General features: G+C 37.9%; 1 protein-coding gene across 3 annotated transcripts in view; it reads right to left on the reverse strand.

Annotated features, from left to right (window-relative positions):
* GRM8 (glutamate metabotropic receptor 8) overlaps positions 1-25,600 on the reverse strand; it is a gene marked incomplete at both ends in the record, with an annotated part of 765,994 nt that overhangs the window by 101,154 nt on the left and 639,240 nt on the right. For 2 of the 3 annotated variants that reach the window (XM_082632937.1, XM_082632936.1), the window contains one exon: positions 3,671-4,606. In XM_082632937.1, the coding sequence (XP_082489063.1) occupies positions 3,671-4,606 (936 nt within the window). The remainder of the gene's footprint in view (positions 1-3,670; positions 4,607-25,600) is intronic. The other variant, XM_082632938.1, reaches the window with a different exon arrangement.

The following is a 25,600-nucleotide window of genomic DNA, read 5'->3' on the forward strand; positions in this document are numbered from 1 at the left end:
AAAAAAAGAATGTGGGAAAATTAAATGGTGTTTTATCATTGGATGAAGACATACTTTGGAGAGCTGTCTGTCCTCATGAATGCTACAAATGTCCCTTTATAACTTGATTTTACTCAGAGGTTTTCTAAAACATCTGTCTAAATTATTCAACTAATTTTACTTTTTATTCCTACTTCTCTTGTAATTTCAAAGAGACCTGTGTGGCTAGATGGGTTTTTTTCCCATAGACATGACTCCATGAAACATAATTAAATGCATACTGGAAGAAATTTGGCAGGCTTCCCTGGTGGCGCAGTGGTTGAGAATCTGCCTGCTAATGCAGGGGACATGGGTTCGAGCCCTGGTCTGGGAGGATCCCACATGCCACGGAGCAACTAGGCCCGTGAGCCACAACTACTGAGCCTGCGCGTCTGGAGCCTGTGCTCCTCAACAAGAGAGGCCGCGATAGTGAGAGGCCCGCGCACCGCGATGAAGAGTGGCCCCCACTTGTCACAACTAGAGAAAGACCTCGCACAGAAATGAAGACCCAACACAGCAAAAATAAATAAATTAATTAATAAATCCCTACCCCCAACATCTTCAAAAAAAAAAAAAAAGAAAGAAATTTTGCTCTTCCACGTTATAAATTCTATGTCACTGATGCATAGTTACAGGATGCATATTTCTTTTCTTTGCTTTTTCATCTCACATCTGACTCCTCACCATCTCCCCCTGACCTTGAGCCTGATCTTCTCCTGCCCTGGAACCTGGCACTTGCTGGTGATGACAAGCATCAGGCAGCATCAGCTGGGATACAGGCTGAGCCTTTGTACAAGGAAGGCTCGGGGATACTGACTGACATGGTTCAATAATTAGCACAATGCTAGACACAGTGCTCAATAAAGATCTGCTGAATTAATGGCTGTGTGTGCCCCCTGACTGTTGCAAACACTTCAAGCTGATAACGTGGGGTTACCTGGCTGAGCATTATAAAGGAGAATGGAGAACTGACCAGCTCTTTGGTCCTCCAAAGTCAATAAAACTTAGAGAAAGCCTGCCTTTAGAGATATAAAAGTTTTATTCACTTTTAATATCTGTGTCAATAATTTTAGCAACGTGAAAAAATAAACACTCTCAAACATTCTGTGTATTGTTTTGAGTAATTAAAGATACTTTGACGGAGAAAAGCAGGAAGCAAATTTTAACGTGAAGTGTTAGGATGGCACATAAGTGTATTACACAAAATACTTCAGTAGCAAATCTTAGCTACTTATCAGATAATAGCTCTTGATGTAGAACTGGTCTAAATTCAGCAACTCCAAGCCTAACTACATAATTTGAGCACTTTCCAATGTTCTGAAAATTCCTAGAATTAGTGTTCCTTCTTGATTTCTTCACTCATTTCCACATTCAATCATATCATGAATACAAATAAATTCCAATTAACGTATTTTATAAATCTGTCTTACAGTGTGTTTCTCTGACTTACTTTGATTGCACAAAGCTAAAAAAGAAAAAAGAATTCTGGCCAGCATTCAGTCATCTCTCTGGAGGCATTGATAGATCCACACCGATAAGTATGTACATACACTCCAGGTTTTCAGATGGATGTACAGCTCCCACAGGCCCAGCCCTGGGCAGCCTCCAGCCCTGGCTTATTCATGTGTCCATTTCATCCTGAAACTCTTACTGCCTCCATCTCTACTCCCCAGGGGACAGCTGCAACTCTGCAGAGTTCTTGATCTGAGAGACAATGGTCTTTTTTTTTTTCAGTTACCTTAAAAAAAACTTACTATGATGCATGTTTGCATTACTATGAAGGCGTCCATTAGCTTGATGTAGGACCACGATTTTATTTATTCTAAAAATTTCTTCTAAAAATTGAGTCACTGAAAGAGTTCCTGAATAGAAATAACATCTTATTAGCATTTATATTTGTTCCCCCAGATCCTTGACATCACAATATGAAAAGTAAGAGTAGACTGTCTTTTATAAAGTGTAAAGGAAGAGAAAACAAAAGAAAAGGGAGTTAGATATCAGAACTCAGGAGATTTTCTTTGGTTAAACATTTGTTGTCCACAAGAAAACAAAATAAACTTCCTATGGCCCTCTCTAGATAAAACAATATGTTAAAAAAGACAGTTCTAGGTTCAAACACAAATACAGGTACCAGTTAGGTTGATGTCATCAATAATTCACATAATGTGGACATTTCTAGACACTGAAAAACAATATTTTTCCCTGACTAGTCCAACTAACCATGTCAAAACAGACCTAATAAACTCTGAGTGACACATCCCTTCCTAAGTTAAATTTACAAGTTTGATCCTAATAAATTCCCATCTGTGTATGTCAAGATATAATGTTTTCTAGTTGTTAAGTTTCGTGTCCCAAACTGTCTTACTTTATTTTCCCGCCATGAACATGGTCCTACGTGAAATATTCGTGGACTTTCATCAGGCCATTCAAGTCAAGAAAGGTCACAGGTCTGGAACCCATGGCAAGTTTGCTCTATTCAGCAGCAGGTTTGCTGAAGTACTTTTTTGGCTTTCAAAGTTGAAGACCACATTGAGCGAGTAAGGGATGAATGCTCATACTAATGAGCTCTCCATGCCCTTGTTGAGTATTTTTTCCTCTGAATTAGTTGGAATTTTAAGAGTCATGTGGGACCTTACTTGGAACGTTAGAACCTAGGGAATATAATTTCCACCCCCATCCCCGGATGTTTTGCCTTCCTCATGACTTCTGATGATGGAAGATGGAATAATCTTTACATCCTCACTCTGAGAGAAGAACTTTCTCATATGCACATTAGGGCTGAAGAGCTATCCCTTTAGAATGGTAGCATTTGCCTTTGTTTTTCAAACTGGTTATCTCCATCACACCACCCAAACCTTGGAAGTCACGGTTAACATTAGTTCTCTGCTTTTCTATACATAGAAATACATACATCCAGTTCAGCATGTATTTCCTTTCACACACAGATGTTCTTTACACACAGTGTTTTGTGTGGCGAAGTTAATGGAAGATTAGTAACAAAAGAAAATTATTTCAGGAAATTCAGTTGATCTTCAACTTCTAAAAAAATATAAACTGCATTATATAATCGCCCATTGCTTCTTCTTTCATCCCTCACCACCATCCTCCACATATGGAAAAATAATAAGAATGGGGGCTAAAGAGAAATAGTACAACGGTTCAGATTGAATTAAGCCAGTTAGTCTTTGCTGTTGCAGTTTGCTTCTGTGACTAAAACCATCATAATTATTAAGGAATAGCTTTTTCTGAGAGTAACATTAGAACCGGGAAAGGAGGCATTTGTCACGCACTGAGAAACCCCTGGAATAGCTCAGCCCTGTGAATCATGTCTGCCCTTTCTCCCTTCCTCTTTTAACGTTTGGAAAAGAACAGTTATGTTAGTCGATAACAGAACTGGGAAAAGGGACCCAGAAAGCGATGTGAGCTCTATCAATCTTCAACCTTGCCAAGAAGGACACATTAAAGTGTTTTTCATGGAAAATCAGCCTTAGTCAACACATATTCAGAGCAAAGTGACCTTGAATATATATATATAAAACACTGAAGCTTCTTGAGAGAATATAAGTGAACCAAAAAGAAAGAAGGGAAAGCATCCTAAAGGAAGAAGTAAAATCCAGGAAAAGGGTTGGCAAATGCATTTCTTGCCACTTACCTTTTCTGCTGACTGGGCTGTACCAAAAAAGATGGGGATGAAAGCTAACCAGATGATGCAGGTGGTATACATGGTAAATCCAATAGGTTTGGCTTCATTGAAAGTCTCTGGAACTCCTCTTGTTTTAATGGCATAAACAGTACAAGTTACCATCAAGAGGATACTGTACCCTAGCGAACAAATGAGCGAGAGATCAGAGATGTCACACTTGAGCACTCCCCTGGCATTCTCCGGGTCTAGAGTCCGCTGTTCGCCATAGTCAATGATGATGTGCGGTGGGTCCACAACAAACCAGACACACACGCCCAGGAGCTGGATGGAGATCAGGCTGAAGGTGATCACCAGCTGGGATGCTGGACTGATAAACTTGGGTGCCGTGACAGATTTCTTCCCCTGCTCAAATATTCGGTGGATTCGGTTTGTTTTGGTAAGGAGGGCTGCATAGCTGAAACACATGCCGAGTCCGAGGAAGATCCGTCTGAAGGAGCAGATGATTGTACCTGGTGCGGCAATCATTAAAAAGGTGATTGAATAACAGAGAAAAATCCCCGTTAGGAGCACGTAGCTAAGTTCGCGTCCCGAAGCCCTCACAATAGGTGTGTCGTTATAGCGGACAAAGGTCACGATCACAAAGGTGGTGGCGGTGATTCCCAATATGGCAATGAACACAGGCACCACAGCCCAGGGGGAATGCCATTCGAGTTTGATGATGGGGATGAGCTGACAGCCTGTGCGGTTGATGTTTGGTCTCTGATCCAAAGGGCAGAGTTCACAGGAGAGCTCATCCACCTGGTAGTTGTAACCTTCACAGCGCTCGCAGTGCCAGCAGCAAGGAACTCCTTTCACCGTTTTCTTCCTCTCCCCGGGCTTACAGGGCAGGCTGCAGACAGATGCCGGGTGAGTGTGTTCTCTATTGGCCCACTGCATGTCTTCCACCTGTGGGTATAAAATATTAATGAGCCTTCCATTTGTCCCCCATTTATAATATCCTAATCCTAGCCACAGGTTTGTAATAAGTCACCGAATGCTGACAGTACAGTTTACCATAATAAGAGCCCAGGGTTTCTTTCCCTGATATTGACTTTATGAAAGTGCTAAATGATTGGGTCCCATAAATCATTCACATCATCCACTTGATGAGTGTCATTACGTTCCATTTGCCTCCGTGGTGTTGACCAATCTGACATTTGGAGAAAGATTTATTGGCCCAAACAGTTTTAAAACAGAAAAAAAAAAAGTCCCATGGAAAAACGTGTTAGAGCTAAGCTCAGATATAAATGCCAGAATCCCTGAAACACTGGCTAGGCTATAAACACACATAGAAATGGTGATCCAAGTCTTTCCACCATATCTGGGGAAATTCAAATCTCACTGTGTCAGTTTTGAAAGGAAATAGCAAAACTAGCTACTTTCATCTCTGACACTCCTCATGTGTTCATGGTGATAACTATATTAATGTTTTTGCCTGTTTAAGCTTAAAATCCACTTATTCCCCCACTCTTGCATTTTCACATTGTGGAAAAGACCATGCTGAGTGAGATAGCTTGATGGTTCTGTTTTCCATTGAACAAAAGTAGGCTTAAAGCAGTGAAATTGGCACAAATGAGCGAGTTCCCCTGCTATGATCTCTCTCTGCTTCAGGGCCTTAAAGTTCCATCATACTCTTTTGAATTAGATCACAGAATACCTCTATTAAAACAAACTTGTTATTTTAAGGGAATTTTGCCAATCATTGACCTCTTTCCTTAAATTTGTTTACTAAAGGTTTTGGACCTGATTCCAATGTGAGGGGGCAAGGGAAGTGGGGTTTCCCACACCACCAAGCAATCCTTGGACACCAGCTGGGTGTCCTACAAGTCAAGTCAGTTCTGACACCATCACCTGGAAATAGCATCAGATCCCACAGAATGCTAATAGGAAAAACCAGAAATTATGGATCCTAGGAGACAACTCATTATGAAAAGCTACTACTATATAAAAGATAAGCTCTATGAATGGAAGGATTTTGTTCACTGATGTGAACAAACAGTGACTGACACACAATTTGTCCTCAAATATTTATTGAATTTGTGAGCACAGGAAGCACAGGAAGGTCACCCCTGAGGAAGAAGGAGTCGACTTGGAAGTACTGGCTTCTAGAAATAAAGTATAGCTCAAAGAGACACAGAGAGGAGAGCTAACGGAATGTTTAAAAAATAAATAAATAAAACAAAACACTTATTTTCCCAAGACCAGCTCTATAAAAACCCAAAAGAAAAATTACCATTTGCTGTGATAGTCTGGCTCCAAGATGGCCCCCAATAACTTTACCTCCTGGAGCCATGCGCTCATGGAGTCCTCTCCCACTTTAAATAGGGGTGAATTATGTAAACAATAATATATTCCAGAAATGACTGCATGTGGTTTCTGAGGCTAGGTCATAAATGACATTTTAGCCTATGCCTTGTTCTCTCTTGGACTGCTCACTCCTGGGAGAGAACCAGACTGTCATGAGAGCTCTCAAGCAGCCCTATGGAAAGGAACTGAGGCTTCTTGCCCACAATCAGCACCCACTTGCCATGCATGTGAGGGAGCCACCTAGACAGTGAATCATCTGGCTCCAGTCAAGCATTTAGATGACTGCAGCCCCAGCTGACACCTTGACCGCAACCTCATGAGAGACCCTGAGCCAGAACAACCCAGCTGAGCTGCTTCTAAATGTCCAATCTACAGGAAATGTGTGAGATGATAAGTGTTTTACTGTCATAAGCTGCTAAATATGGACTTATTTGTTACACAGCAATAGAAAACTAGTGCAGCTCAAATTAAGCTGACTTACCCATTCTGTGACCACCACCAGTATAGTAGTCGACTGAGAATCTACTGAGAAGGTAGTGACAACTATCTTATACCAAAAAAATGCCCCAAAGTGTCTAGTGTCAGCAATATTCTATCATCACTCTTAAGGTTGCCTCCCTTTTGGGAACTATGTGACTGAGATTGTACTCATAAATAGATCTATTGCTAAAGGATGCTTTCCTTTCTTGAATGTGGGGTGAATAGTGGAGGGCAGAGAATTGTAGCCCCGAAGTTCAACACTTGCTGAGGGCTATCAGATCTCCCCCCGGTGGAGTAGATAATTCATGCATGTTTAATTTCAAATATCCTCCCTTGAGAAAGTAGATGGTACTTCATGTGTCCTAAGGGCACTCAAAACTATTAGCTCTACCTTGTCTCTTCAATACAAAGGAAAAGCAATCTATCATAACCCTGTTAATTTTCTATTAGGTTTTAATGATTTAGAAAAGTTATTTTATTTATGTATAAGATTCCATTAGGAAAGAAAAAAAAGTTAAATTGAAAGTGGCTTCTCTCAAAAATATTGAGAAAAATGAAATATTCCACTTGAGTGGCTAAAATATTGATTTTATACCCTAATGGACTCTTATAAGATAATAAAATACTTTCTGTGAAGGTTATGTTTCAAAGCTAATTATTGTAAAGCCAAAATTGCATTTTGTTTGGGGCTTCTATAGATTTATAATGTTACCGTTAAAAAAAAAAAGGCAGTAAAAAAATAAAATCTCAGAAACATTAAACTTCAAGTTTGGTAGAGACCTTAAAGGTCAGCTTGTCTACCCACATGTCTAATTCTTTAATTCTCAATACACTTTATTTTCTATAAGGAAATAAGACTTATTAACAAAGAAATATATCCAAATCTGATAGGCCTCATTACGAAGGATAAATATTCATCATTATAAACTAAGTACTATATTTTCTTGATCAGTTTCCTGAATACTGAACTAGTGGAAAAATGTTTTTCATAAATAAAAATTAAAGTTATAAGATAATGAAAAATACCACAATTTTTTAACAGTTGTAAATTTTCTTTAGTAAAAAACAGTATAGTCAAGCAATGTGTGTTACATTTCTTGATATAATGGAGAAAATTTATGTATGTTTCAGTAAACATGTTAAACATACACGACTACATTTTCATCAAGGAATCTATTTATGTATAACTGTACAGTGTTTTGATGTCATAGTTGAGGTCTGGTAACCAATCAATATCCACCCCAAGGAAGAACAAGTAGCGAACACTTGAGTCAGGATCTTGTAAATACATTAGTATTTGAGACACATAATTTATTTTGTATATGTTGCTAAATTAAAAATACTGCTATTTGAGAGTAAATTAAACTTCCTATTTTTCACAACTATTCTACAAAGCATCAACAAAGATCATTCAGCTCTCTTGCTTTGCTATATTAACAAATAATACCATCTTTCATAATGCGTAAAAAGAGAAGCCATATCCATACATCTAAAATATGTTTCTTCCTCTCCTTTGGCATTATTCTGATATTAGGATGTTTTCTGTCTAAAACATGTGTTCTAACAAATGGATGATAATTATATAGATAGACCTTCTAGGGACAAAACCATAGCCCATTCCTGTCTTGACAGTGTTCACCAATAGTGATTCATTCTGTAGGCTCCAATCCAGTACATTTCATAGAATGTGAGCCATCAACTGGCTTCTGCTGTCAAATTCTATTATTACTGCAGACAAATATACCAGCAACCACAAAACCAAAACTTTCTGAGTGAATGTGCTTACATTTTTTCATCTTTAATCTTCCCAGACCAATCAATCTAGAGTAATGCTTCATAAATTAAAGGCATTATTTTTTATAGAATAATTTTCTTCTGTGTAGTTTTAATAACTCCTGAAAAAAATGACTACAAGAATATTTCCCAATTAAATGCCCCACTATAATTAATCATTTCCAGTATTCACTACAAAATTCTCACTCAATTTAATACCTCTATTACAGTGTTTTTCCCACATGTTAAGTGGTATCTTCAATATTATGATTACTATACATGTGGGAAAATTTTAAATATAACACTTAAAGATAATTGATATCTAGTCATACCATCCTTAACCAGCTCTTTTCATCTTGCTCTATAAATAAGCATAGTATTATAATCATTTTGGTGACTAGTTTGCCACTGCAGTATTCAAAAACCCAACTCTTCATCTAACTTATGTAACAGCAGATTGTACATGCAAACATTTCCAGTGAAACTGGGCATTTTTTCAAAGGTTTACTCATTAATTTCCATATAGTCAATAGTTTTAACAAGTGTACTTAATTAGCATGAGTATTTAAAATGTCAAAATTTGGTATATTTTGTGAATCATATGATTCACATATGAATGACTACATGTTGCACAATTAATTTGATAATGCAACTCAAAATACAGTTTCCAACATATTATATTATATCCTCAGTATACACATTCATATATATAAATATGTTTGTATATAGATATATATTGCTTCAGTAATATTCATCCTTTCCTTTGGGTCATGCAAAGCTTTCTACTTCTGTTCAAAGTGGTAAGTAGGTTTAGTGTCCTTTGAAAAGATAGTATGTGTGAGATGATTCTCAGATTGAAGTCTTAGTTTTATATGATATTACAGATCTACATAACCTTTAAAAATGCAAAGACTACTCTTATTTAAAAATACAATTTAAAATTTCATTTACAATAGCATCAAAAATAAAATACTTAGGAATAAACTTAACAAGTGCCAAGAGTTTTTTTAACTAAAAACTACAAAATATTATTTCAAGAAAGTTAAAGAAATGAATAAATGAAAAGAAATCCCAAGTTCATGGATCAGAAGATTTAACATTGCCAAGATGGAAATACAAAACTGATCAACAGATTCGACATAATCCCTATTAAAATCTTATCTGGCTTCTTTGAAGAAATTGACAAGTTGATCCTAAAATTCATATGGGAATATAAGGGACCCAGAATAGACAAAATGATCTTGAAAGTGAAGAGTGAAGTTGGAAGATTCACACTTCCTGATTTTAAAACTTACTACAAAGCTGTAGTGATCAAGCAGCATGATACTGGCATAAAGATAGACTAATTACTGAAATAAAATTGAGAGCCCAGAAATAACCTCTTATATGTATGGTCAATTGATTTTTGACAATGATGACAAGAAAATTCAATGGGGAAAAAATAGTCTTTTCAACAATGGTGCTGGGACAAGACATGACACCAAAAGAATAAGCAGCAAAATAAAAACAAATAAATTAGACTTCATCAGTATTACTTTTGTGATTCAACAGATGCCATTAGGAGAGTGAAAAGACAACCCACAGAGTGGGCAAAAATATTTTCATATCATATTTCTGATAAGCAACTTATATCCAGATTTTATTTTTTTTAACTCTTAGAATTAAACTGTTAAAAAGGCATACAATCCAATTAAAAATAAGCAAAAGAAATGGAGACATTTCTCAAAAAAAGACATATGAGTAGCCAATATTCACATGAAAAGATGTCTAACATCATTAGTCATAAGAGAAATGCAAATCAAAACCATAGTACCCACTAGAATGGTCATAATAAAAAATACAGACAGTATCAAGTGTTATTGAAGATGTGGAGAAAGTAAAACCCTTTACATTGTTGGTGGCAATGTAAAATGGTGCAGTTATTTTGGACAACGGTTTGGCACTTCCTCAAAGAGTTAAACACAGAATTGCCATATGACCTAGCAATTCCACTCCTAAGTAATTTTAATCTAAGAAAACTGGAGACATATGTTCTCACAAAAATTTGTACATGAATGTTCACAGCATCATTACTCATTAGAGCAAAAAAGCAGAAACAACCCAAATGTGCATGAACAAAATGTGCTTTATTCAACCAAATATTAAAAAGAAATAAAGTACTACTATATGCTATAAAATAGATGAACCTTGAAAATACGCCAAGTGAAAGAAATCAGTCACAAAGACCATAAAGTGTGTGATTTTAATTTATATGAAATGTCCAGAATAGGCAAATCCATAGACAGATAGTAGATTGGTGACTGCTAGGGGTTAAGGAGGGAAGAGAATAGAGTTACTACTCAAGGGTACAGGATTTCTTGGGAGGTGATGAAATGGTCTAAAATTAGTGGTAATGGATACACAACTCTGTGAATATACTAAAAGCCACTGAATTATGTATTTTAAAATGGGCAAATTTTATGGCACTTGAATGATCTCAATAAAGCTGTTATTTTTTAAATATGCAAACTATGTTGATACAGTCAGGAAGTATTAATATCAGTCCTTCATTTGCTGTATAAAAAGACATATTACATGTTCTAGATGAGGTTCGATGTGGGGATTCAACAGTGACCAAGACATGGTTGCTGGCCTCCAGAGACAGTGAAAGTGGGGAAAGAGATAAGCAGAGGGCCAGTCACAGTTCGGTATGGAACTCCCCAAAAAGAAAAGGGGTGAGGAAATGGTACTGCTAAAAGAGGATCCAGCAGGGCCACCAAGCATAGGCTTCAGGGATGTGTGAACAGCAGCCTGAAGGATGTATAGGAGGTAAACCAGGGAAGGGGATCTCAAGCCAAAAAAGAAGAAAAAAAAAAGACATCAAGATTCATGGGTAAGAAGAAGTCATAACAAACTGGAGAAACTAAAGGTATAAACAATAGCAAAAGTATAAATAAAAGCACTGAGGGAATTGGTAAGAAGCAAGCTAGGGAACAGAGGTGATGCTAGATCGTGAAGCCTTTCTTCTTCTAGTGATTCTGTCATGTAATTAGTGAACCACACTTTGCCAAGCACCAATTTAAATTTATTTTCCTCAGGAGAGTAAGAGCCTGGTGTGTGGCCTCCCAGAGCCTAATGGGATGACTACCCTGCAATGGCCATCAATAAATATTTGTTGAATGAATGAAGAAGGAATGGAAGAACAAGTGAACAGGTGATGGTGTCCTTCATCCAAAGCCCCAGCAAAGCTTCCAAGCCAGGAAGCTCATGAATCAGAAGAACACATGGTCTGTGTTCATGAGTTAAGTTTCCCTGGGGCAAAGATTTCAAAGGCACAGTCATAGGCAAGGCAGTTGAGATCATGAATATGTATTAGCAAATTCTCACCCACAGAAACAGTGGGAAGTGTGAAGGAAGATGACACAATGGAGGCATGGAAAGAGCAGAATTTAAGGAGCAGACGCAGGACGACTAGTAAAGAAGGATGAAAAATGATGGTCAGATGGAAACCAGGGAAGAACCTGGTCTAAGAAGCCAAACAGATCATTTCAGGAAAGAGGAAGTGGTCAGTGGTGCCCAAAGACAGTCAGATTTCATGAGGATACAATTTGAAAACTGAGAGTGCCTGGTTGCCTTCATGACAAAAAAATTCATTTTTCTGTGAAGTCGTCTCTGACTGACCCTACACCAGTCGGGTGGGTATGTCCCTCCCCTGGATTGCATTATGTATTTTATTATAACTCTTGGGCATTATATTGTGACTATCTGTTCACATATCCATCTCTGCACCAGACCGAGAGCATGGTAATCTCAAGGACAGATATTTTTACCTCCCATTACCTTTATTAAGACATAGGATTCAGTAGGAATTCAATGTTTGAAAAAAACATAAGGTGATTAATAAGTTGAATGTGTGGTAAGCACATCTATTACTACTCCAAATATAGAACTACTCTCTATTTAGGGTTTTGAGTAGGATGGTAGTAAACTTATTCTTTCCTAAATCTGTGTGGTCTCTAGATTATTTCACCCATACCTTCCAAGAAGCTAATTGTGGGGAGGCTAGGTACTCTGACACACACCTTATAGGGATGTTGGAAAGATCTAACAAGTTAACATCTGTGAAAATGTTTCGTGAATGGAAAATGTAAAAGGTGCTCAGAAACTCTGCATATACCTTGATTTAGGACTGATTTAGGCAGCACTAGAAAGAAGGTACCCACTCTCTAACTATAATAAATATAGCTGCTCTGTTAAAAAAAACTATGTCAGCAGCAACAAAGAAAACCACAGTCTTTGGATTTCATACAGACCTGTGGTTTCTTGCTTTAATTTTCCCACTCTCAGCTCTTAATGTCAGTTCCTGGTAATCGCCACATGAGATGCCCCTTCTCACATCACAGCTCTATGCAGAGAAAAGCATCTAGGCTACTGCCTTCTGCCCTTGACTCTAAGGTTGGAGAGGGTGGCATCTGCCAGTGTGGATGTTGGGATGTGTGCTGTGGGACACTTGGTTTTGGGGACTAGTGTAGGACGTCAGACCTACAATATTTTTGGTGAATGGGATGCACTAACCCTATGTTAGGTTGCACCCCAACACACGGCATATGCAAATATCCAGGGAGTTCGGGGTATTTGTAGCCATAGTATTGAAACAGAACACTCTTTTTCCTTAATGTTAAATTTATCATAAAAGTTATAATTTGAATACTATGAAGAGTGGTCATTTGAATTCAAAAGGCATTGAGCTACAACTTGTGTTACTATGTTCGTGATTATATTCTAAATGACCAAAATAATTTTTTAGATAAAAGCTTTTTATTTAAGGGACTTTCCTGGTGGCGCAGTGGTTAAGAATCTGCCTGTCAATGCAGGGGACATGGGTTCGACCCCTGGTCCGGGAAGATCCCACATGCCTCGGAGCAACTAAGCCCGTGCGCCACAACTACTGAGCCTGCTCTCTAGGGCCTGTGAGCCACAACTACTGAGCCCTTGTGCCACAACTACTGAAGCCCGCTCACTGCAACGAAGAGTAGCCCTTGCTCGCTGCAACTAAAGCCCGCGCACAGCAATGAAGACCCAACACAGCCAAAAATAAGTAAATGAATTAATTAATTTTTTTAAAAAGCTTTTCATTTAAGATTAATTCATCTGAATGTTTACTATAAAAATAACTATTCTAACCTCTCAGGATGATTTGGTATGTCAGATCTTTTCTGAATATTATTTAAAAGTTTTTATATTTTAATTTTAAATCTTAAAATATGACATAAATGTCATATATGATAGCTATATTATATATATTGTGCCAGTATTTTATGATGACTAAATTCAGTTAAGAAGCTCCTTCATTGCTAATAAGTAGAAGTAAATAACATGAAAATCAGCTCAGGGGTAATACTCTCTATGGGCAATTTTGTTAACTCTTAGGATATCCCTTTAAATTATTCACATATCTTATTTTTCCTACACTAAGTTGATTTATAAGTGCATGTAGAAACCAAAATAATTCTTTACAAAGCGTTGTGTGATATTTTGAACACTTTAATAGATGTTCAATACAAAACACTTGTCTATTTAAATCTTAGCCATATCACTCAGTGTATATTTAACTCAATCTGTGGAAGTTTATAGGAAGTAAATACCTTCAAAATGTGAGAAGACAGACAAAGGAGTTTGGAATGACTTGTTTCCAGTGGAAAGCCACTTTATATTGCTAAGCAAACAGAACATAAAGAGTGATGATGATGATGATGATAATAGCTAACATTTTCTGAGGGCATATTATGTGCCAGAATTGTTCTAAGTAATGAACATTAAATGCTTATAACAACCCTGTGGGTTAGGTACCCCGACCCTACCCCATTTTGTCTAAGGAGTCACGGAGCAGTAGGTAACTTGCCCCATATCACATAGTTACTCAGTGATGGAGGGGGCCTAAAGCCACACGCCCAATCACAGCATTTTATTGCCTGTACCTGCTGGCTCCCAGGGCAGTGCATGACATGATAGATGGTAGAAAAAAATTTTAAACTGACTGAAAATCCAGAACAGGGAGCAGAGAAGATAGGAGACAGTGGAGTATGCATAATGCATTTGAAATAATAGTCCGATGAAAGGAGTGTGGCCCCAAACAGGAGAGGCCCTAGAGAAGAGCAGAAAAGTGAGTGAGACCAGGACAGTCAGTTTACTGGGAATGGAAAAGAATGGGTGAGTTTAAAACAGGTTTAGAAAGAAGAATCAAAAGAATTTGGTAATAATTTGCTTAAAGGATTTTTTTCACACCAGACCCAATGTAAAAACCTTAGGATAAGATAAACATTTATTTCATGGTTTCAGTATGCTTCATCCTAGGGATTCCTTTCCCTTTTTAGTTATTACAGTGAAACCTTGTCTCCAGCTTAGATTCTTCTAGCTATTTCATTCCATATAAGAGCACCAAAAAGGTTATTGTATCAATTTAGCATGCTTTATTCACAGTAACCCTAAATGGCACTCTTCCTGCCTGAAAGGCATTTATAACTTAATCCTAAATGAATATATGCAAAAATAAGATACCTTATTTGAATTAAAAAAAAAGACACCCAGTAAAAAAAAAAATCTCAATTCTGTACTGAATTCCTAGGGATTGCATGACTCTATATCTACCCACATAAAGATAGACGGGAAACTGCTAAACACGAACAAAAAAAGCTCCTGCAGCCAGGGAGAAATAGAGCTATCACAACTGAGACGTGTCATAAAAATAAATGACTTCTGAAAGAGGGAAAGAACCTGAGGTCACTTTCCAGCCCCAAACCTAGAGACTAAAGGCTCTTCCCATAGACTGTGGTACAGAATAGAAAGATTGAGAGAGATTAAGAAGTTCCCTTCGATTCAGCTGGAGCAAAGTGACCAGACAGAAAAGAACAGAGATGAATGAGAAATTGAATGGTACAAGAGGAGACCACAGCCGGCATTTTGGGAGAATATGCCTCACAAAGACACACAAATAGTCACCAGAATTATCTGTTTCTATGCATTGTTTAATAGGACAAATGGTAACCAAAGCTATTGAAATACAGTGTAAATACTGTGATTAGAATGTGGAACTTTGAACAATAGCCGACATAAAAACTGTGAACTGTCTCAAACTTGTAGGGAAAGCCTACATGATATTAACACGTTTATTCTGACACAGCAGTGACAAAAAATATATCAGAACTAAAGCAACAATATAAGAAAAGGAGCTCTATGACATCAGAAGAGAAACATTTTCAATCAGCCATATCTGGCTAAGGATTTCCTCAATTTATAAAAAACTTATTTATTCATTTATTCAAAAACATGAATTGCAATAACAGTATAATCAACAGGGTAGGTACTAGGAATATAAAACTGAATGAAGCAATGTTGGGGCACACTAAGAGCTTGGCAATTTAGAAGGGACTGGAATTCAAGACTAAAATTATGGGATCAACTACTTGACATTATTGAAGTTGGACCATTTTCTTTTCCCCAACCTGGCAGAAGACTAGAGATTTACTTTCTGGAGAAGGTAAAAACATAGAGTCTTTTGGATGCAGGGCACCTGGCACATTTGGGATCAGGGTACCACATTGACATAAGTTTTGGTAAGTAAAAATACAAATGGTGTGGGGCTTCCCTGGTTGCACAGTGGTTGAGAGTCTGCCTGCCGATGCAGGGGACGTGGGTTCGTGCCCCAGTCCAGGAAGATCCCGCATGCTGCGGAGCGGCTGGGCCCGTGAGCCGTGGCAGCTGAGCCTGCGCGTCTGGAGCCTGTGCTCCGCAATGGGAGAGGCCACAACAGTGAGAGGCCCGCGTACCGCAAAAAAAAAAAAAAAATTACAAATGTTGAATTGTGTTTTCCAGTCCTCTTCCCCTACCTGGCTCAAAGAGTACTACCAGCCTTGCTTATATCCTCCAAGGAGAGGATTTGAAGATTCATCTTCAGGAGACTTTTATATACATCAGCCTAAAAGAGAAGATCTAAACATTCTGATGTGAAGTGATTTCCCAGTGACATCTACTGTCAACAAACACACACATGTACAGAGAGCTGTTGATTAGCTTTTCCCTGCACTCTTAGATGTGAGTGGAATCCAAGGGTCACTGGGCATGAAGAAAATTTCTACCATGAACAATAGGCATTAAATCAAACAAATAGGGGGAACATAGCAATTTAAGTAAATAAAGGCTATGCCTGGAGAGGAAAGCATTAAAAAATAATGAATACCTTCAGAGATTTTTAAAAAACGCATGCACTAAACAAGAAGATTCTGTAAAAAAAAAAAAAAAAAAAAAAGGAACGTTCATAGATCATGAAATAACTCTTACAAATTAATTCTAAATCATTATAATTAATAATATACTTAAATTACATTAATTCTATTTATAATTATAATTCTAGATAACTGAATTATTTACAATTCTGAATTATAATTTCAGAAACAGAAATCAGTAGAAGAATTAAAAGGTAAAGTTGAAGTAATCTCCCAGAAATAGATTAAAGGGACACAGAGAAAGAAATCAGCAAGAATTAAAGGATCAGTGTGGGATTTAAATAATAATCCCAGAAAAAGAAAATGGGGCATTTGGATTATTAAAGAAAAAAACTTCTGGAAGAAAAGGATAAGACATTCTGGAGTAAAAGGTCCTACTGAGTGTCTAGTACAATCAATAAAAATTATACACATATTAGGGTATATCCTGTTGAGATTTCAGAATAATGAAGACAAATAGGGGATCTTAAAAGATTCTGGAGATCAGGGCTTCCCTGGTGGCCCAGTGGTTGAGAGTCCGCCTGCCAATGCAGGGGACATGGGTTCATGCCCCGGTCTGGGAGGATCCCACATGCAGTGGAGCAGCTGGGCCCGTGAGCCATGGCCACTGGGCCTGCGCGTCCAAAGCCTGTGCTCCGCAACGGGAGAGGCCACAACAGTGAGAGGCCCGCGTACTGCAAAAAAAAAAGATTCTGGAGATCAAAAAAACAAAAAATGTTACAAAGAATCGAGGATCAGAATAATCCAAGAGCCAGGGAAAAATGAAATAGTGTCTTCAAAATCTAAAGTAAAATCATTTCCAACCTAGACTTTGGCAATCTTTTGTTAAAGCATAATATCAAAATGAAGACACTTTAATTTAAAAAAAATTTTTTTTTGGCTGCATCAGGTCTTAGTTGTGGCACATGGGATCTTCACTGAGGCATGCATGAGGGATCTTTCGTTTCGGCATGCGGGCCTTCCTTGCAGCTCGCAGGCTCCAGGGCACATGGGCTCTGTAGTTTGCAGCACGCAGGCTCTCTAATTGAGGCGCGAAAGCTCAGTAGTTGTGGCATGTGGGCTTAGTTGCCCCATGGCATGTGGGATTTTAGTTCCCTGACCAGGGATCGAACCCGTGTCCTCTGCATTGTAAGGCAGATTCTTTACCACTGGACCACCAGGGAAGTCCCCCTGAAGACACTTCTATGAATGCAAGTTCTCCAAAAAATGTATCTTCCATTTTCAGTCTCAGGAAGTTTTCAGTTAATATGTTGTACCTAAATAAAAGAATAAATGAAGGAAGAGGAAACTGGATTATAGGAAACAGAAGATGCAGCACAAAAGAAATGTGAAGAAATCCTCTGAATTATGGTAATGAAAGATGCTGGGATGTGGGATGTGGGATGCAAGCTTTGCCTTTATTTAGAGACGTACCAATCTAAATTGGAGAACCTGGAGAGATATCTCTAAGAACATAAATATAGCTAAACAGATGTCTTTTGCTGAAAAATTTGGAAGTGAATTGGTTTTAAGTATATAAAAAGCAAAACAAAATCAAAACAAAACACTAAGCAACCAAACAATTTTGTAAATGATGATTATTAGCTACATGAAAATGTAAGTTATGGTTTATCTATATCGGGAGGATGATGGGACAGGAAATGTAATGCCAGAGGAGGAAAGGTATAAAGGAGATAATGCCTCATATTCCATAGTGAGAAGTTACCACAAACTGACATAGCAGAAAAATAAGTAGAAAGTAAGTGTAAGCAAGTTATTTAGAACTACAGAGTAAAACACATCAAGAAACAAGGAGTTGAATGCAGTTGCCTTTGGTCATCTGAAAACAAGGACAGATATATTGGGGGCTGACATTTTCAAATGAGTCTTGTGAGAACAATGTACTTTTTATAATCATATGTACAAATAAATAAAAACAGATTGAAATGAAAAGTTAATAAGCTTGAGAGTAAAGTAAGACAAATAAGAAACAGAGAAGTGCAGGAGAGCTAAAAATGAAATGCCCACTGGAGATCCACACAGGAAGCACTGAAGGGAAGGAAAGAGTTTGCAAAAAATCACATTCTTGTATAGACACCAACTTGTAAAGCTTCTCAAACCATTGAGGAAAAAAAAATTCAGAGATGGAAATAGTAATAGAAAAAATGGAAGAAAACAGAAGGAGACTATGAGAAAAATTATGGACAACTAACATTTCTAGAGAAATCAAAACAGTTGTTATGGAAAAACATAATAAAAATATATGAAAAGAAAACATTTCTCTGCTGAAGAAACATCTATGCAAATGGATTGAAGGGCAAACTTCGTGAAAGGGACTGATAAAACATAAGACTCTCTGGTGGGAGGTATAAGATTAAAGAAAAGCTCAAATCAAGCAAGATAAAAAAAAATCTGTGTAACAAAAAGTAAAACTAAGGATAGTCTCAAACATTTCCACCACAACACAAATGCAGAATAAAAAAAGTATAACATTTTTAGGAGAAACTCTCATGATCACATAATTAATAAACTGACAAGTTTTCTTTCACATTTGAGGACTAGACTTTCTTAGGAATGTCTTCACTGAGAAAACATAATTTTTTTAACATCTTTATTGCAGAGTAATTGCTTTACAATGTTGTGTTAGTTTCTGCTGTATAACAAAGTGAATCAGTTATATGTATTCATATATCCCCATATCCCCTCCCTCTTGTGTCTCCCTCCCACCCTCCCTATCCCACCCCTCTAGGTGGTCACAAAGCATGGAGCTGATCTCCCTGTGCTATGCGGCTGCTTCCCACCAGCTATCTATTTTACATTTGGTAGTGTATACATGTCAATGTCACTCTCTCACTTCATCCTAGCTTACCCTTCCCCCTCCTTGTGTCCTCAAGTCCATTCTCTATATCTGCATCTTTATTCCTGTCCTGCCCCTAGGTTCTTCAAAACCATTTTTTTTTTAGATTCCATATATATGTGTTAGCATATGGTATTTGTTTTTCTCTTTCTGACTTACTTCACTCTGTATGACAGACTCTAGGTCCATCCCCCTCACTACAAATAATTCAATTTCATTTCTTTTTATGGCTGAGTAACATTCCATTGTATATATGTGCCACATTTTCTCTATCCATTCATCTGTCGATAGACACTTAGGTCACAAAAAAGAAAACTACAGGCCAGTATCACTGATGAATATAGATGCAAAAATTCTCAACAAAATGCCAGTAAACAGAATCCAACAGCACATTAAAAGGATCATACACCATGATCAAGTGGGGTTTATCCCAGGAATGCAAGGATTCTTCAGTATATGCAAATCAATCAATGTGATACACCATATTAACAAACTGAAGGATAAAAATCATATGATCACCTGAATAGATGCAGAAAAAGCTTTCGACAAGATTCAATACCCATTGGGCTTCCCTGGTGGCGCAGTGGTTGAGAATCTGCCTGCTAATGCAGGGGACATGGGTTTGAGCCCTGGTCTGGGAGGATCCCACATGCCGCGGAGCAACTGGGCCCGTGAGCCACAACTACTGAGCCTGCACATCTGGAGCCCGTTCTCCGCAACAAGAGAGGCCGCGATAGTGAGAGGCCTGCTCACCGCGATGAAGAGTGGCCCCCGCTTGCCACAACTAGAGAAAGCCCTCGCACAGAAACGAAGACCCAACACAGCAAAAATAAATTAATGAATTAATAAACTCCTACCTCCAACATCTTCTAAAAAAAAAATTTAATACCCATTTATCATAAAACTCTCCAGAAAGTAGGCATAGAGAGAACTTTCCTCAACATAATAAAGTCCATATATGACAAACCCACAGCCAACATCATTCTCAGTGGTGAAAAACTGAAACCATTTCCACTAAGATCAGGAACAAGACAAGGTTGCCCACTCTCACCACTCTTATTCAACATAGGTTTGGAAGTTTTCGCCACAGCAATCAGAGAAGAAAAAGAAATAAAAGGAATCCAAATCGGAAAAGAAGAAGTAAAACTGTCACTGTCTGCAGATGACATGACACTATATACAGAGAATCCTAAAGATGCTACCAGAAAACTACTAGAGCTAATCAATGAATTTGGTAAAGTAGCAGGAAACAAAATTAATGCACAGAAATCTCTTGCATTCCTATACACTATGATGAAAAATCTGAAAGAGAAATTAAGGAAACACTCCCATTTACTATTGCAAAAAAATTTTTTTAAAGACTTTATCGGAAAAAAGTTTGAGTATGTAATCCAGTCAGCTGAAAATTACAGCAAACTTGAGAAGTCCAGAAATGGAATCATAATATAAAAGTTGTGACCATGATCATTGAAATGTGTGAGAAATCTACCAAAATGGAGTAAATCTAGTTTTAAAGAGGGGTACAATTAAAAAATAGTTTAAAATGATGTTTAATGTAAACCAAAAAATACAGTCACAATAATCTGGATCCAAAATCCCTAGGTTTCAATAAAAATATAACTTGCATGTGCTTTTATGGGCAACAAAGCAAACAATGACAAGAAAAAAAAGAAGTTAGCATTTATTGTTTCTAGATTTTTTGATGATGGCCATTCTGACTGGTGTGAGATGATATCTCATTGTAGTTTTGATTTGCATTTCTCTAATGAGTAAAGATGTTGAGCATCCTTTCATGTGTTTGTTGGCAGTCTGTATATCTTCTGTGGAGAAATGTCTATTTAGGTCTTCTGCCCATTTTTGGATTGGGTTGTTTGTTTTTTTGTTATTGAGCTGCATGAGCTGCTTGTAAATTTTGGAGATTAATCCTTTGTCAGTTGCTTCATTTGCAAATATTTTCTCCCATTCTGAGGGTTGAATTTTGGTCTTGTTTATGGTTTCCTTTGCTGTGCAAAAGCTTTGAAGTTTCATTAGGTCCCAGAAACAATAAATGCTGGAGAGGGTGTGGAGAAAAGGGAACCCTCTTGCACTGCTGGTGGGAATGTGAATTGGTACAGCCGCTATGGAGAACGGTATGGAGGTTCCTTAAAAAACTACAAATAGACCTACCATATGACCCAGCAATCCCACTACTGGGCATATACCCTGAGAAAACCATAATTCAAAAAGAGACATGTACCAAAATGTTCATAGCAGCCCTATTTACAATAGCCCGGAGATGGAAACAACCTAAGTGTCCATCATCGGATGAATGGATAAAGAAGATGTGGCGGGCTTCCCTGGTGGCGCAGTGGTTGAGAGTCCGCCTGCCGATGCAGGGGACACGGGTTCGTGCCCCGGTCTGGGAGGATCCCACATACCGCGGAGCGACTGGGCCCGTGAGCCATGGCCGCTGGGCCTGCGCGTCCGGAGCCTGTGCTCCGCAATGGGAGGGGCCACGGCAGTGAGAGGCCCGCGTACCGCAAAAAAAAAAAAAAAAAAAAAAAAAAAAAGAAGATGTGGCACATATATACAATGGAATATTACTCAGCCATAAAAAGAAATGAAATTGAGCTATTTGTAATGAGGTGGATAGACCTAGAGTCTGTCATACAGAGTGAAGTAAGTCAGAAAGAGAAAGACAAATACTGTATGCTAACACATATATATGGAATTTAAGAAAAAAAAATGTCATGAAGAACATAGGGGTAAGACAGGAATAAAGACACAGACCTACTAGAGAATGGACTTGAGGATATGGGGAGGGGGAAGGGTAAGCTGTGACAAAGTGAAAGAGCGGCATGGACATATATACACTACCAAACGTGAGGTAGATAGCTAGTGGGAAGCAGCCGCATAGCACAGGGAGATCAGCTCGGTACTTTGTGACCGCCTGGAGGGGTGGGATAAGGAGGGTGGGAGGGAGACGCAAAAGGGAGGGGATATGGAAACATATATATATGTATAACTGATTATATTTGTTATAAAGCAAAAAAAATAAAATAAAATTAAAAAAAAAAAAAAAAGAAGTTAGAGATATGATAAACTGGCAAATTCTAGAGCTCAGAGAAAATGTATTTAAAAATGGGTCATAGGGGCCTCCCTGGTGGCGCAGTGGTTGAGAGTCTGCCTGCCGATGCAGGGGATACGGGTTCGTGCCCCGGTCTGGGAGGATCCCATATGCCGCGGAGCGGCTGGGCCCGTGAGCCATGGCCGCTGGGCCTGCGCATCCGGAGCCTGTGCTCCGCAACGGGAGAGGCCACAACAGTGAGAGGCCCGCATACCGCAAAAAGAAAAAAAAAAAAAAAAAAAAAAAAAAAAAAAAATGGGTCATAAAGAAATTCTTAATAGATTAAAGTAAAATAAACCAACCTCGTTTAGACCACATTTTCTGATGACAGTTTCTAGTAAAACTGGAAATAAGTTAAAGTCATAAACAAAAATGCAACCACTTAGAAATTAAACAATAACTCTCTTCAAAAAAGTCAAGTCAAAACCACAATTAGGGCCATTTAGAAATAAAAGATAATGAGAATGCTACATACAGCATTCTGTACTTAGAACAAAAATTTGTATTCTTCAATGTTTTTATTATAAAATAAGAAATAATAAAAATAAACAAAATTAGTATTCAACTCTAGAAGCTAGGCAAAAATAACAACATAAAACTAAGAAAAGTAGAGGGGAAATTAATAATAATAAAAGCACACATTAATGACTTAGGAGACAGAATAATGGTTAATTAATTTAAAACAGCATCAAAGAACAGTTTTTATGGAATAGCCAATAAAATGTACAGATAGCTGGAAAGTCTAAATTGGAAAAAAAGGGTAAAACTCAAATATACAGCCTTAATTCTGAGATTATAGATATAACTATAGATGCCAAAAAGGGGAGAGAAATAAGAAAATCTTATTTAGTATGTAATAATATAGCATATAATATAATGTAATATAGTACTATATTGCTTTATAAATATACCCTGACTCCGAGACCTTGAAAATAGTCTGTTACAGTTGTATTCTTTAGCTGGTGTATCCTTCCTCTTCTTTCTCTCTTGACCAATCCTTTAGAAACAATGTTTTATGCCCTCTGCACCACAATCCCTGTGCAAACTAGCTTTTGCAATGTACTCAACTTAAATATTATGTGAGAAAAGCATCTGCATTCAAATCCAATGACCTCTGCTCAGTCCATCTCTTTTTCAAAACCCTCCCTTCTTGACATCTCGAATCCTATCACTATTCTTTCTCTCCTACTGTCATGAATGCTGGTTCTCTCTTCTTTGCTGGGATTAACTCTTGATCCTTAATGTTTTCTGACTTCTCTTCTCTATCAGACATCCCAACTATTCCCTGGCTTCAAACATCATTGCCCTACTTCAATCCTGATCTTATGAGCCGCCTGCTATTACAACATTTCCAATGGCCTACTGACCAAGCACCATGAGACAGAACCAAAGTATGAGAAATAAAGCTCATCACGTCTAAAAATGTATTTGTCATCTGACCTAAGGAGTTTTCTTCTTGATTTCTCTAATTTTGTTCAATCAAATTTCATAGCCAGTATCAGCCACTATATACATCTTTTTCTTTCATCCATCCAATGTCTTGTCCAGCCCTACTGCAGTCATTTATCATAATGCCATCCCTTGACCACCATAAAGGACCTGCAACTGGCTGTTCTTTCTCTTCTAATCCATCTTTCACATACAAATCAGGGCTGGATAAAAATACTCTGAACATCCTCTTTTACTCGTTCCCTTCCCTGATAGAAAATTACAATTATTTCCCAATGATACAAAGCAAAAAAAAAAAAAAACCAATAAAAATTGGTAACCTAACTTTAAGCCCTCAGACCGTCTGCCCCAATCTGCCTTTCAAGTGTTACGTAAAATGCCCATTCAGGAATTATATGCCTTGCTCAGTTTTTGAACTCATTTTTCTGAAATACGTATTTTGGCTTTCTTTCTCTATTTACTCCTGTTTTGTCTCTGCCTAGAAAAACATGTTTTCATTTTTGGCTACCAAAATACTACTATTCAGCTTTGCATGTAAGGAGCCTGGAAGTTGCCACTCCATCCTAACAAGTAAAGAGGTGAACAGATTGAGAGATCATCAACAGTTCTAAGATCCCTAAAAGAAGTGAGGACGCAGGGAGTATCGCTTTGCCCAAGAACGGAGAGACAAAAAAGTGAATAGGGAGAGTCAGAGTTTGCAGGAGGAGATTCCCTAGCAGGAACCACTGTAGAAGCCAGTAGTAGGGTAGGAAAACCTGAACTGTAGTTGTTGGAGGCTCCGTGCGGACAACTCTAAGAGATAGAACTACAGTGGAACCCAGTCACAGGGGGCCCCACAACTTGTGGCATTTATTCCCAGGAGCTCGACTAGGTTCTCCCAGTAAATATCAGAGAAACACTTATGAATTCACAGTTCAGAGGCATAGCCTCATTAAAAGACCAAGATCTAATCACAGAGTTACATATACAACACTTCCCCTCTCCCCACTTTACCACCACAATAATAATGCCTTTGTAGAGCAGTTCTTTGAGCCAACACATGTAACCAACTACCAAGAAAAAATCACTAGACACAGCAAAAGGCAAAAAATACAACTCGGAGAGACAGAGCAAGTATACGAACCAGCCATGACAGGGATTTCGAAATTGTCAGATTCAACATTAGGTTTTCGAATCAGATCAGAGCTTAAACTCTGTTTTATAACTTACTAAGAGTATTTTTCTGAGTTTCAGTTTTCCCATCTGTGAAAATAGGTCAGTAATACCTTACTTCAAATGATTTTTTGAGGACTCAGTGAATGAGTCCATACAAATGTCCTAGAACAGGGTAAGTCTGATAGCACAGAAGCATCGTACTCAACAACCACCACCGACCCCCTCCTCTTCACTTATCTACTTCCTCTACCTGTCATTGTGACTGCTGCTATTTCTCTTCCCCAAATACACCTGACATCTCCCCTACTTGCTGCTTGAGTGAGATACTCTATTTTCTATTTCCTACTCTAAAATAACTACAATAAACAACATATAAATTATTTAGGAAAGAAACCCAAATGTTCTATTCTCTGTATACAATTTTTTTCCAGAAAAGGTATAGCTCTGGTATATCATTGCTGTAGTTTCATTACTGTGTGATTGACATATTCTATGTGCTGTTTTCTTTTTGGTGATATTAAATAAGCACAATG

Source organism: Mesoplodon mirus (genome assembly GCF_964341445.2).
Source record: "Mesoplodon mirus genome assembly, chromosome: 9".
In the NCBI taxonomy this organism is placed as follows: Eukaryota; Metazoa; Chordata; class Mammalia; order Artiodactyla; family Ziphiidae; genus Mesoplodon; species Mesoplodon mirus.